We start from the raw sequence: 14,134 nt of genomic DNA on the forward strand, positions 1-14,134 counted from the left end.
TATACTGCAATTGTCGGAACTGAGACGCCTCTTGTGGCCATGGGAAGTGAAACCTCGCTATCCTCATCCACATCCACTGGACTTGAGCGCCTAGAAGTCTTGCGTGCCTCGAGAGTGATTGGATCTGACAGTTAAGCTGTTGATCTGCGTCCATCTTCGCTCAGAACCCACAGAATTGATATAACAGCTCCAGGTCCAATGACGACACCAGACGCAACAGTTACAGCGGAAAAGATTAGTTTGGTAGTCAGGCTACGTGTGGCGTCATTGTTGGCCACGGCAGCACTTAACACCCAGATAAGGGTACTGATGGTGAAAACCAAGAACTCTGCGTCCATGGAGGAATGCTTGAAGATGTGGAAACCTGAGAGTACTGCTCGTGCAGTGTTGATGTCGACTAATCGATTCCCAGCGAGAACATAAGAGACAAGGTATGCCACATGGGCCACCATTGCACAGAACCCGGACAGTAGCCAGCCCCTCTGGAGATGTGGTAGATCGTCGTAGGCCTTCATGACTTCGCCAGACTTGGCCTGTGCCGAGTTGAGTCTCGACAGTCCTAAGTCGAATAACCATGGAAGAATGGGAAAGAAAGAGAGAATGTTCGACACGCTGATATAATTCTTTGGATCCAGATCCGGCCAGATGAGAGGGACGATGATGATTGACAGAGCAACACAGATAGCAGCTAGCATCGATGGCAAGAGCGCCTTCGCGTGCTTGAGCGCTACTCTACAACCCCCTGGTGTTGGAGTCGCTGATCCTGTGAAGATTGCTTCGATGATTCGGAGGAGGACATAGATGATTCCTCCTGACCCGAGTCCACAAATGAGGAAAATTGAGCCTATTATCAAGGGCCTGTCTATCCAGTCAGCAGACAGACGGTTCAAAATAAAGTTCAACCTCCTACATGGCAGAAACTAGACTTAGATTCTTGACTCGGAAGCTCTCGGACGCAATGATGGCTGCCATGGGGAGAGTATTGAGAAGGATGGCGAGGTCGGCCCAGGGCTGTGGCTCTTCCGAAACCAGCGATGGGAGTATTGTGGAAGGTGATGGGTTGTCTGCTGTACTCAAAATGCTAGAATTGAGTCTGGGGATTGCTGAAAGCTCTGCTTCCTTTCGGGCATACGTCCACGAACCCAGAAACAGGCCCAGGATCGCCAGCGTGGTCAAAGTCCCCAAGGCAGAAGGCCCACCTTCTTTCGAAGAGCTAGTAGGACTTGGGATCGTCCATCCCTCCCACGGTATCGATGCGGGCTTAGTCTTTACCTCGACGAAATCAAGGGTAGGGGCTCCGATCATATAATTGGACATCGCATTGAGGTCGAAGTTGTCCCCCAGGAAGGGAAATATGTGTCTTCCAATTACCTTCAGCATCCGGCTGTCTTGCGCGTGCAGCCGAGTGACAAATCCAGACGTCTGGGACATTTCCTTGACTCCATTGCGATCTGAGTAATATTGCTGGAACAGATTCGTGATTGAGGTTGTATGCATTGCAGCCAGGTTCCCATACGTCTGTTTAGCTTTGTGAAGGCGATTTGCCAAAACTGCGGCGCTCTCAATCGCAGAGTTGCCGCCTTGCCCAGCATTCGGAGTGACCTAAAAGATGCATCAGTGGCCGTCCATGGTAATATGGCTCCTTCGGGACCGACGCAACGTACTTTGTGAGCCGAGTCACCAAGAAGCACCATGCGATTGGCATACCAGACATCGAAGACAACTTCCTCAAGGGGAACCATGGCGCATTTCGTGCGTAACCTCCAAAGGTGGGCGAAGGAAGTGTGTTCCGTGACCATCAAGTCTTGATTCTCAGTTGCCGTCTTTTCCATGTCTTTGTCTCCGAAGCGAGGAATATTGGGATACTTTTGGCGCTTGTCAAACTTGAGGATCAAAAACCAAAAGTGCTTGTTCCTAGACGAGTTCACCACGACTGTAGACCGCTCATGGTCAAAGTTGGCGTGACCAGACCCTTCGCCGAATTCGGGGTCGTCGCTTTTGTAAACGGACACGCCAAAGATGCAGTAGTAATCCGCCATGATAGATTGAGATTGATTTAATGACGCCCCTTTGTTCTTTTGTTCGATTTCTTTCCATATAGCCTGCCGAACGAAGCTGTGGATCCCATCTGCCCCGACCACAATGGGAGCTTGCCAGGTTTGCCCTTGCCTGGTCACCACCGTGACTTGATTGTCGCCAAGTTCAATGCCGGTCACCTGTTGTGAGGTTTTGACGTTTTGCTTGTCGGGAATATTTCGATAAAGTACCTGCAATAACTCCTCTCGTTCGAAGAAAGTTGTTGGGTAGCCGTGTCTGTCAGTGGCAGTGCCAAGTCAGCAAAAGAGAACAATCGTGTGCCACATGCTGACCTTTTTTCAAGCTCTGCCAAAAGATACGAGTGCCGAAACTTCTTTCCATTTGACAATCGGCTGGTTGACGTGGCTACCGGGACAGTCAAAGACAGGATCTGGTCGCACAAGCCGAGCTGATCGAGAATCCGCAATCCATGAGGCATCAAGCCGATGCTGGCGCCTCCATGAAAGCATATCTCGGACCCTTTCTCGAGAACGACATAGCTGAGGCCAGCTTTTCGCAGACAATGAGAAAACGTCAGTCCGGAGACGCCCCCACCGACGATGATGACTTCAACCTTCGACGACATGGTGATGAGATGGTACGATCGACAGCAGTGATCTTGTGAAGCGTGCTAATGTTCCGATATAAACCATTCACCAAAAGTCCCAGGTGATGACTAAGTGGGCCTGTCAGTTCTAGAAGAAGGCAAGAAAGCGGTGGTGTGGCAGAGGAAGCGGCGTCGACGAACGAGTCGTAACGCCCAAACCCTCTGAATTTCATGGGCCAAATACAACCTCTGTCGTGTAGCATGACCAGCAGGACCTGAGTTTGGGTGGACTGACCTAGACTCGAGCCTTTCCAAGAGTCTAGAGGCAATCGACCTGCAAGGTTCTACCACACACACTACCAGCCAAATCCCAGGGTCCTATGGTGAGGCTCCAGCCAACGAGCTAGACGGATAATGCATCTCGGGATCTGGGAACAATTCCGCACCCCGAGCATACGGCGACATAACGTAGATTCAGAAGACTTGGTCTTTAGGCACAAGGTCTCAAATACATCACAGCAGACACACGCCCCGGTCCGATCCTAGTAAACAGCAAATCCTTCATAAGATATATCAGCCAACGCCTACTAGATTCGCCTATACCTCAATCACTTACAGTAAACAACGGCTACGAAGTTCCATACTAGTTGGGCACTTCAGACACTGTCCATTACTTGTCCTTACTCTATCTATACCATCCTGTTCTCAAGCTTGGCGGTGTTTACAATAGATATGACTAGCCAGGGCCAGGATAGCGCTGTGGAGGTGGTGATCCCATCTACCATGAAAGCGGCTGTTTGCAAGGAGGTATGCTTACATCTTCATGTTATCTAGTTGGGTTGCTCTATGACTCTTACCATAAATTAGGCAGCTGCTACTTGTGTAGTCGAGAATATTCCAGTGCCTAAGCCGACAGGCAGGCACCTTCTGGTCAAGGTCAAAGCAGCATCGCTATGTCAAACAGATTTGACGGTTATGAGCGGCAATGTCGGCACACACTGGTTTCCCCTGATTCCGGGTCACGAAGCGGTCAGTGTCGTGGTGCAAGTCCCAGAAGAAGCCACCCCTTGGGGCTTCCAGGTTGGTGACCTGGTTGGCGCTCCTCTCTGGTGCGATTTCTGTCTGGACTGTTGGTCTTGCAAAACTGACCAGTACGAGTATTGCGTCAACCTCAAAGCGAAAGGTGTTCACGCGCCAGGCTACTTCAGCGAGTACACGACGGTAGACGCAGCGAGTGCAGTCCTGATTTCCCGCAAATTTGGCGTCGACACGCCGCTCCAGGGGTCAGACAGGCGACTCTCACCAATATTCTGTGCTGGCATCACGGTTTGGGATGGTCTGGTGCAAGCGAAACTGGCATTTACCGACTCGGTCGGCGTCATCGGCGTGGGTGGCCTGGGCCAGGTTGCCACAGCCTATCTGACTTCACTCGGGCACAAAGTGATAGCTATGGATGTGGAAGAGAAGCAACTCACCGCGTGCACAGAATACTACCCTGGCATCGAGACGATCGACATAAGCAAACACCCAGATCTCCCTGCAAGGGTGAAGGAATTGAACGGTGGCAATCTCCTCAACGCTGTCTTTGTGACCTCGGGCGCCAAAGCTGCATATGATTCCGCCTTGCCACTGCTGGCGCCATATGGCAAAATGATCGTCCTAGGGCTCCCACTCAAACCAGTCGAGATATCGGCTCATATGATGTCAGACAACAGACTCAGGTATGTGAAAGAGAAAACAGAAGTTCTTGGTCCGACACCGGCTTCTTGAGGTAGGCTAATAGCTTCTAGTGTAGTTGGAGCACGCGTACCGAACGCAGCATCTGCCGCAAAATGCCTCGAGTTCTGTCAAAGGCTATCCATATACCCACGAGTACATCACAGAAATTTCAAATTGGAGGACTTGAACGAAATGATGGCTCTGATGTCTTCGGGCCAGGTCGACGAAGGCCGCATGACAGTATTCTTTGATTAAGGAGGTCAAGAGCAGTCGGTTGGCGTAACTATTTAGAAAGTAGCTTCAGGCCTCGTTCAGAGTACTCAGCTGGTGTAAGCATCTAGGAAGTAACTCCAACCGGGATTGAGGGTAAATCATGCATATGACAAACGAGTCATTACGTACGTCGGCTTGGTATCTAGCATCTCCCCACAAGGAAGCCTATGTCTATCATAGCCCTCTCGTGGCTGCCAATCCGCAACGAGTCGGTTGTGACATTCGCGTTTCTGCAGCACAATCTCTTTAAAGCGCTCGGTGTCAGCGTTAGTGGTTACCAGAAATTTCTACCTGAGTTGCACCCATATGCAAAAATGATTCAACAGTATAGAGAGAAGAATGAAGTTGCCAAAGACATTGCCGAATACATACCGGACAATGCTGGTATCAGTACGGCGTCCAGCGCGTTTAGCTCACCCTTGTTGAGAACGTATGTTGGTCTTGCAGTTTTTGCACTGGCCTCGTTTGCCTCGGATCCGGGCTCTAGGTTCCAATACTTTGGTCTTGCAGTCCTATTTCCAGGAGGCGGTTGGATTGGTCTCGGCGGGTGGTGGACACTGGCCTTTGTCTTCAATTTGTAAGCCCCTTCATGCTTCTCCATGGCGTGTCGGCAACAGAGGACTCATGTCGCCCGTCTAGCATCTTCTTTCCTGTGAGCCTGTTTCTCTGGTTCGCAACCGGCAACATCATCCTGCCATTCCTGGCCTGGCCAGGGCAAGCACTGATTTTCCCAATCCTACCGATCGAGTCAAGAACCCGATACAGCATTGTGCTTGTGCCTCTTATCAGCTGCATCAGCATTTGGTTCATCTACCGATTCCTGCAGGATGAATCGAGCACAATTCGCCGAAGACGCCAGGAGAGAAATAGTTATCTACCCACAACCATCCAGGAACTAACTTCCACGGCTGTGGCCAACAAGTCCTCGGCCGAGCTCGAACTGCAACCAGAAGAGCTAGCACAGCTTCGACACATCTTGGAGGTAGCGTTCCAAGAAAAGGATGACTGGTGAGTAGACAAAAGTGAGGGAATTTCCAGTGCCATGTGTTGACCCAGACTACAGGACCAATTTCAACGAGATTGATCAATTCCAGACGTCGTCGCTGCGGTACCAGTTAAACGAAATTTCATATGTGCTGGCCCTGGCAAATAAGCTGTATACACCTTCGTTCCGTGGTAGCTATCTTCAGGATGCACAAAAAAAGGTGCTATACAAGTACTGTCAGAAGAAAGTACTCAACTATTGGAAGTGGGAATGCCTCTGGGGTAAACTAGTAAGTCATGGCGCATGGATTGTGGCATGCAAGGAGTCTCACAAGAACAGACCACCGACTATGAGCCTGTGAAAAAGGACAACATCATGCTGACGGGATTTTGCCTTCTTGCCATGTGCCTCTATGAAAGTGCAACGGGCGACACCACCTTTTCTCAAGATGATGCTGTCGAACTCGTTATTGATGACAGCCATCGGTATAAACATTCGACCAAGACAATGGCACAGGCTTTGGTGGACAACTTCGGTACCTCATCGTATTGCTTGTATGCGTGCGAGGTAAGTCGAGGCCCTTTTGTCCCATCCATGCAACCTGACAGATTTAAGCCGAACTGGATTTACACCTTCTGTAATCTAACCGGGCTCAATGGGTTGTTAGCCCACGATCATAATACGGGTCGGAAAGATGTAGAGCAAGTATGGGACTCATTTCACAAAGGATTGATAGAGGATTTCCTGGTAAGACTCTCGAGGTGTCTGGAGCAAGATAAGAGTCTCTTAACAGTTTCCCCAGGATGAAAGCGGCAGCGCACATCCGATTCGATCCCACCTAACAGGTAAGAAAAATGAACCTAGAAAACTGCACCAAGCTGATTAAATTTACATTCAGGACTTCGTCTTCCCAATATTATTGGGGCGGCCAACGAGTTCTCAGTTGCCTGTCTAGCTGGAGCGAATTTTCCGATTCTATCCCTGCGATGCTACGCCATCGCCCGTCATGAGTACATGGAATTTGACTCGCAGTCGAAGATCTCATTCAAAAACATCTACAACGGAGACAGGCTAGATCCGGGGAATTATGGATCTTCGATGGCCTTGGTCTTTGCTTCTAGCCTGATGGCAGCACATGAGCATGGGGACGAGGCTGTCGCTCGTCAGGTCACTACCATGATTGACAATGACCCGGCACTGAAGCGCACAGAAAAGAACGGCATAGTCTGGTACGACGGAGCTTCGTTGTTCATGAGATGTCAACTTCTACGCGCTCGTCTCTGGTTGAGGTCTGGCTGGAGCCAGTTTCTGCAGCCGGTCGGTGATGCCGTCAAGCGTGGTCCCTATCTCGCCAATGCTAAATACCCTGAGGTAAGCCTGGAAGAGCCCTTGGTCATCATGATTGCTAACACTCGGACACTTAGGTGCTTGTGGCAAAAGCCATTTCGCACACAGGAGACGACTTGGAGCTCGTGTTATATCCTGGGTCCGAGAAGAAGACTTCTCTGCTCAAGATAGAGCAGCTGAGACCTACTTCGACATACCTGATAAACCACGGTGACGCATTTACTTCTGATAGCAAGGGCAAGGCCGACATCTCCGTCGCACTAGATGGCCGAACGCCGTTGAGGATTGTCCCCGCATCTTAATACTCATGGTAGATAAATATCGACAACAGATTGACTATTTCTTTGAAGCTCTTGCTTTGAATCATTGATCCCACTACTTCACAACTGTGTGGATGCTGCGGAAATACATGTTAAAACGGTACTCCTCCTTGAGCGCTTCTTGGGACGCACTGTGCCGTCATATCAGACCAAGAAATGTAGTGTCATATTGTCTCCCCATATGATACAGTACTGTATGAACGATTTGTAACGTGAATGTCCTATCCATGACTGATGTGAATTCTGGTCGCACAACCTTATGCTGTTTTGCGAAAGGCATGTTTATTCTCGTGGTGGGGACAGGGCAAAAAGTCAACCGATCATTTATTCAAGTCTCGTGCTAGGGGTGTGAAGCAATATGGAATGATAAGTTATGCAGACGGATAAGAGTATTCCCTTTGTTCCGATCTCCATGGTTTTATGTATGGATGTAGTTGCATGGTGATGGTTGGAGGTTGTTGTCAGGACCATTTCGCCCATTAGAAGTTGCACGCGTGCAAGCATTTTGGTGGTGTACAGGTCGTGCGCAACGACCATTCTCGCATAACGAGAAATTAGTTATGCAACTCCAATGTGGAATTGTTAACGGCTCGTCCGAAGCGTACAAAGTTGTACCTAGCCATGGTATTCAATTCAACGTCCCTCCACCCCAGTCGGGTGGAAACAAACCTCAGAAATACCATGTTCCAAGCTAATGGGTTCGTAGGTCACACACAGAGATTTCTTGAACTTCTTCATGGATGTCTTCACGGTACAGGAGGGTGCACTGAACCAGCTGTGGACTGCTATTAGAAAGCGGGAGAGTATTGTGAATGGCGGCTATAGCATATTATACTCCCATTGGCAAATACCACAGAGCTCTACATACGAGGTACACATAGCTGTTTGACAAGCTTTGAAGTGGGACGGAGACTGAGCTAGTGCCAAAGGGATATTGAACGGGAAGACCCTTTCCTACACGGGCTAGAAAATTCTGGGCGACAGGTAATTCGCCAGGGCGTCTAACACTTTTGCGACTTATGAAACCTTATATTATAGTCTAACCCGTTTAAGAAAGATTCCGTATCTTCGTAATCAGAATTTCAACACTCATAGGCACCTCTCGATCGTCCTTTAGTGCTTAATCGACACTTTTAGAAGTACTCTTCCATACGCCTATAGGTAAGCAGGAGTTCCTCACGAATTTATCTTGCCGTTCGTACTTACCTAGAGGCTAGGAGCGTCTATTTTGATCGTCACTTAGATAAGCTTGGGTAACGTATTTGAGACGGTGTATTGAAATAACTACCTGTCTAAGGAAGGTGGACACTAGAGTCTTGGTACCCTGGCGACATATTGAACCCCCCTGGGCGAAATACTTGCCGCCAAAACTCCGGGGGACCGCTCGTTGCTGTTCCCACATTGCTGATGCTGACACCGTGGCGCCGGGTAGCAGTCATCGCCCAACGATACGTCCTTCCCCCAGAGATTGTGCACACTTGAACACCAAAGGGTTAGACTAAAAGTGGGACACATAGAACGATATGACCCCTCTTAGTGGACAAACTGAGGTCAGAGACTCAAAAAGTCTGTTGGCACCCACGACTCGTCAAACTCTGACCCTTGCTTGAATGCTTCCGACGGTGACAATAACGACTAATACTAGATGACTTGAACACACGGCAATTCGCAGCCACACCGCAGGGTGGTGGTAACCGAAGGCTCCCTTCCGACCAAAGTTGACCAGCCCTGCTGGTAGCGAGATAGTTTCCACCTTTTCCGGAATTGTTTGAAAGTACAACAACTGATATCATGGACAAAATCAGATAGAGTTGAGAAGTTTTTCGAGAAAGTTGGTGCATGAGACTCTCACCTGCCCAGCAAACGTCTCTGTAAGATCAATCTCTCCTCAGAATCCCGGCAGTCGGCGTCAACATGTCATCGAAGGCCAGCCAAGAAGACGTCCCGCAGTTTGGTCGCCGGCTACTTCCCACTGTGATTGATGAGAGGGCGAGAAAGGAGCCTGATAAGCCTGTGGCTTATCTTCAACGCAGCGAGAGCCTCGCTGATGGGTTCTGGCCTGTCACTTTTCGGCTTTTTGCCAATGCCGTTAATCGTGCTGCCTGGTGGATGAAGGAGCGAGTGCAGATTCCCGAGGCAAATGGAGCTGTGGCATACCTTGGGCCCTTTGATATTCGTTATTTTATATTCATCTACGCCGCGAACAAGCTTGGTGTTCAAGTAAGTCCGACTTCGACATGGCAGTTGATGGAGTTGGACAAATGCTAAATTCGCCAGCTATTCCTCCCATCTCCGAGAAACAGCTCCGAGGCAATGGAGCAACTCTTCGCCGCGAGCAAAACTCGCCAGCTTCTGATCCCTGGAGGAGAAACTGGCAAGCCCTATCGTCATCTTGTCCGAGGGTTGGAGAAAAGCCTTGAGACCATTGAAGTAGAGGATCTGAGGTATTGGCTGGATTCCGTCCCTGTCCTGCATTATCCATACGACAAGCCATACGATGTCGGAAAGCTTGATACACACGTTATATCACACACATCGGGTAGCACGGGGATTCCCAAGCTTATCAAAGTACCAAATGGCCAAATGTGCACCATCGATGCAAAGCACCACCTGCCTGAGATCCCAGGACACGAGTGGCTGCTGACACGATGGAAAACAGCAACGAGGTTTTTCACAACTTTCCCTCCTTTTCACATGGGTGGAGTTCTTTCGCTCCCAATCCACTCAATATATGGAGATATACCTACCGTCTTCGGGCCCCCTGGGGCATTGTCTAACGTCAAGTTGCTGACGGAGGCCATTACTTACTCCGAAGCCGATTGTGCCGGGCTTCTTCCTACGCTAGTCGAAGAGATGAGCAAGTCTCCCGAAGCTCTTAAGTGCCTCGCAAATCTTAAGTATGTAAGCACCGGTAGTGGCGCTCTCTCACAGGAAATTGGAGATTTCGTGAACAAGCATGTTGTTCAATTATACAACACGGTTGGGTCCAGTGAATGTGGCCTCATTGAGTCATGCGTACCTCCTCGCGAAGACTGGCAATGGATTTATTGGCCCAAAGAATACAAGATGAACGGCATGGTCATGCGTGAGACAGGCGAGCCTGGGACCTATGAGCAAGTGTTTATCCGCCATGAACGCTACTCGTTGTTACAGGGCTGTTTCCATGTATTTCCGGACAAGCAGGAATTTTGCACTTCGGATCTCTACGAGAAGCATCCAACCAAGGAAGATATGTGGCGTCCGAAGGGAAGAGCAGACGCAGTTCTTGTCTTCTCGACCGGTGAGAAGATGAATGCGTCGGCCGTCGAAGAGATCGTGCGAAAACATCCCAAGGTTTCTGGTGTTTTGGTTGTTGGTCAAGGCAAATTCCAACCAGGAATACTCGTGGAACTGATCGAGGATCTCGATTTAGGAAGTAGTGACATGAACCAACTTCGGAACGAGATCTGGGAGTTGGTACAGCAGGCAAATACCATGAGCCCTTCGCATGGTCAAATTTTGCAGGAGTCTGTTCCCACAACCTGTACTTGAATGACACGCTGACCGTTCCAGTTTCATATTAATGCTCGACCCTAGCCAGAGGTTCTCTAGAACCGATAAACGAAGTATCAAGAGGCAGCATACCAGCGAGCTCTATCAACGAGAAATTGACGCCCTGTACAGCAACGCCATGACAGGTTCGAAGGAGTGGCTAGTAAACCTATCAACATTCTCAGAAAGTGAGGTCCAAGCCAGCCTCAGAAGTTACTTTCTGGAAAAGTTTGACGTTGAAAGTATTGATGACCATGCCAACCTTCTCAATCTTGGGATGGACTCACTGTTGGTCACCGCTCTAGCTCGAAGGATATATGTTGGAGAGACCAGCAGTATACGGATCACGCCACAAGTCATCTACTCGAACCCTACGATTGATTCACTGGCTCGAGCCTTGAAAAATATGACCCTCGACTCGGAGCTCGAACATGGGGAACAATTCAGCAAAGTTGTCTCGATGGCCAAGGATTATTACAACAAGAACAAGGCCCGCCTCCATGCACCAGAGTCTCTCAGTCGTCTCCCTAAACGGCGCACCAATTTACACGTTCTCCTCACCGGGAGTACAGGCAATCTTGGCCGGTACCTGCTCCAGTCACTCTTGAAGGACGAGAGAGTAGCGTAGGTCATCTGTTTAGTCAGGACAATTCCCAGCATAGAGGAAGCAAAGAAATCAGAGACACTAGCCCGCTCGTTTCCGAACAAGAAGGTTTCCTCCGTCTCAATCAGTCCTGGTGCTCCAGATCTGGGCCTCACAGAGGAGAGTCGGCGCTCATTGAGAGACTGCGACGTAATCGTGCACAATGGCTGGCTGGTCAACTTCAATACGCCTCTACAAGGATTTGAAAGCTTACTAGATGGCATGGTGAGCTTGGTGAATTTCGCTCTTTCGTGCCCTCGTCAACCGAGGTTCTGCTTCGTTTCTACCATTGGGGCAGTGGCCGGCTGGGAGGACACCACGCAGCCGGTGCCTGAAAAGCCTCTCGAGCCGTGGCACTATGCAAGAGGAGGCTATGGGACTTCTAAGCTGGTAGCCAGCAAAATGCTGGAATTTACGACCGACAAATTTGGCCTCGACTGCGATGTATATCGTGTAGGCCAAATTGCTGGACCCACCACGGAGGAGGGTCAATGGAACACCACCGAATGGCTTCCAATAATCATGAAGAGCTCGAGGTATATTCAAGCAGTGCCAGAAAACCTTGGCAGCATGAATGTCGTCGATTGGGTACACGTCGATGACTGTGCCAAAGTCGTTGCGGAGTTGGCATTACGAGAGTCGTCACAACCCGGGACACATTACTTCAACATCTCCAATCCCCAAATATGTGGATGGGAGGACCTTCTTCCTGCGGTGCAGTCCGCGTATAAAGAAGTGGAGGTGGTGAGTCTTCCCGACTGGGTCCAAAGGGTGACTGCCCTCCATGATATTGACCGAAACCCTGCACTGAAACTCCTTGATATCTTTCAAGGACTAGATAAACAGCCACGTGTCTACTTGGAGACCAAGGAAACAAGAGCTCACAGCACAGTTCTCGACTCGATGGACAGAATACAGGCTGAGGATATGGCTCGGTTCATTCGACAGTGGAATTTTTGACGACAGGCAGGACATCCTACTTACCAACAAAGGATTCTGTTTAGAAACGGCAAGAGAACGTGCAAGGCATCACCTTCTTGACACAGATAAGCACGTAAGATCTGAGGACCCAGAACCCTTCATCTTGGATGTTACCGCTCCAATGGCTGGCTATGATTACTTTGATGATATCTTCCCAGATCATCGTTTCATCGTGCTAGCAACAAAGCCGTACCTGGCGCATAAATAGGTGAACTGTAATATCCGTCCCATGGGTTGGGCGCGAATTAGTCGGTATCACACTATTCAACTGGACCTTTAGCCACATCTGAGTGCTCCTTCCCGGTGTTCTATCCGTGGAGTGTCAATGCTATCTCCAAGTACAGCCTCTTCGAAAGTCCCACCTGAGCCCGGTCACCACAATTTCTCCGCGAGTATGGTTGTAAGCTACCATGCCTGTAGGGTGTGCCGAACTCCCACGACGGCAGCATGAGGTGACCATATGCCAGCAAGTGCGTTAGCTACGATCGTTTTCGACGATACTTGAGTTGCTGAGGCTGTCAGCTATACTATGATAGCACCTTTAGTGCTGTATTCGAAATCTAGGTACACGTGTCGTTTTGAACGACTGGTTAACAGGACTATAGATATACGTGACTTATACCCTTATCGCGTGAAGAGCATTATGATTTGAGAAACTAAGGCAAGCGTCTTAGATTGTGATCCTCACTATGGCACCAATCAGAGAAGGCCGAGTAGCACCTGGGGTGGCATTTGTCACAGGCGGTGCTAGAGGTCTTGGAAATGCTGTCGCTATGTCTTTTGCCAAAGAAGGAGCCTCAGCGGTGGCCATCGTGGATTGGGCCAGCGAAGAGCCTATGGCCAAGGCCAAAGCCGGGATTGAAAGTTTTGGCACAAAGGTAGTACACACATCAACGTACACTAGAGCGTTGGGAGGAGTTGTGGACTGACTTTCAAGCTGTATCCAGTGCATCACCATCTATGCCGATGTCACAAAGGAAGACGAAATCCGTGGGGCCGTCGAGAAAGCTGCAGCCACATTTGGCCGGATCGACTACGCCGCCAACTTTGCAGGCGTCGCGGTCAAGGAGGGCTTGACCTGGGAAATGCCGTACGAGACATGGCGCAAAGTGATCAACGTCAACCAAGACGGGGTCTGGCTGAGCATGAAGTACGAGCTAGCCCAAATGGTGAAGCAGACTCCTATTGAATTTGAGGACGGGCGGGAGAAGGCTCGAGGTGCCATCGTGAATTGTGCGTCTATTGGATCTATTCAGGCTGGAGCCCGCTCCACGGGATACGCCTCGTCCAAGCATGCAGTGGCTGGATTCACAAAAGCCGCCGCTCTCGAAGCTCGACAATTTGGTATCCGCGTCAATGCCGTGTCACCTGGGTTCCTGCGAACACACCTCCTAGACGACGTTGTTGGGGATGCGCAGCAGTCAACAGGAAATGATTTTTTCACCCAGAACGAGGCGCGCCAGGGAAGAAGAGCGGATTTTTCTGAAATTGGGGACGCGACGGTTCTCTTGTGCAACCCCCGTATGAGTCTTGTGAATGGTCATAACCTTGTCGTGGATGGAGGGTTCACGATCAACGCGACGAACTACTAGAAGCAGCTCAGATGAAATTACTTTGGGTTAAAGTGGTCGAGGCTGAAATCACTGTCCCGTGGATACCAATCTGTGACACCTACCTAAGCTGGGGCTTTGACCAGGTATACGACATACGGC

At 49.8% G+C, this 14,134-nt stretch overlaps 6 protein-coding genes across 6 annotated transcripts; 4 read left to right on the forward strand and 2 right to left on the reverse strand.

The window, feature by feature from the left end:
• Positions 1-131: 131 nt before the first annotated feature.
• Positions 132-695, reverse strand: Z517_06825 (uncharacterized protein; the record flags this gene model as incomplete). Its single annotated transcript, XM_013428564.1, has 1 exon — positions 132-695. The coding sequence occupies one exon, from the start codon at positions 693-695 to the stop codon at positions 132-134; it is 564 nt and encodes a 187-aa protein (XP_013284018.1).
• A 211-nt stretch (positions 696-906) lies between these two features.
• Positions 907-2,662, reverse strand: Z517_06826 (uncharacterized protein; the record flags this gene model as incomplete). The annotated part of the gene is made up of 3 exons (XM_013428565.1): positions 907-1,602; positions 1,665-2,313; positions 2,370-2,662. 3 exons carry the CDS (start codon positions 2,660-2,662, stop codon positions 907-909), a joined length of 1,638 nt encoding a protein of 545 aa, XP_013284019.1.
• Positions 2,663-3,355: 693 nt separating this feature from the next.
• Positions 3,356-4,597, forward strand: Z517_06827 (uncharacterized protein; the record flags this gene model as incomplete). Its single annotated transcript, XM_013428566.1, has 3 exons — positions 3,356-3,430; positions 3,491-4,344; positions 4,414-4,597. The coding sequence occupies 3 exons, from the start codon at positions 3,356-3,358 to the stop codon at positions 4,595-4,597; spliced, it is 1,113 nt and encodes a 370-aa protein (XP_013284020.1).
• Positions 4,598-4,782: 185 nt separating this feature from the next.
• Z517_06828 (uncharacterized protein) lies at positions 4,783-7,249 on the forward strand (the record flags this gene model as incomplete). Its single annotated transcript, XM_013428567.1, has 8 exons — positions 4,783-5,192; positions 5,255-5,623; positions 5,679-5,889; positions 5,940-6,167; positions 6,216-6,347; positions 6,403-6,445; positions 6,499-6,971; positions 7,025-7,249. The coding sequence occupies 8 exons, from the start codon at positions 4,783-4,785 to the stop codon at positions 7,247-7,249; spliced, it is 2,091 nt and encodes a 696-aa protein (XP_013284021.1).
• A 1,932-nt stretch (positions 7,250-9,181) lies between these two features.
• Positions 9,182-12,401, forward strand: Z517_06829 (uncharacterized protein; the record flags this gene model as incomplete). Its single annotated transcript, XM_013428568.1, has 4 exons — positions 9,182-9,487; positions 9,545-10,773; positions 10,820-11,422; positions 11,444-12,401. The coding sequence occupies 4 exons, from the start codon at positions 9,182-9,184 to the stop codon at positions 12,399-12,401; spliced, it is 3,096 nt and encodes a 1,031-aa protein (XP_013284022.1).
• Positions 12,402-13,111: 710 nt separating this feature from the next.
• Positions 13,112-14,014, forward strand: Z517_06830 (uncharacterized protein; the record flags this gene model as incomplete). Its single annotated transcript, XM_013428569.1, has 2 exons — positions 13,112-13,300; positions 13,370-14,014. The coding sequence occupies 2 exons, from the start codon at positions 13,112-13,114 to the stop codon at positions 14,012-14,014; spliced, it is 834 nt and encodes a 277-aa protein (XP_013284023.1).
• Between the last annotated feature and the right edge of the window lie 120 nt (positions 14,015-14,134).

The sequence above is a fragment of the Fonsecaea pedrosoi genome, assembly GCF_000835455.1.
Source record: "Fonsecaea pedrosoi CBS 271.37 unplaced genomic scaffold supercont1.4, whole genome shotgun sequence".
Taxonomy (NCBI): domain Eukaryota; kingdom Fungi; phylum Ascomycota; class Eurotiomycetes; order Chaetothyriales; family Herpotrichiellaceae; genus Fonsecaea; species Fonsecaea pedrosoi.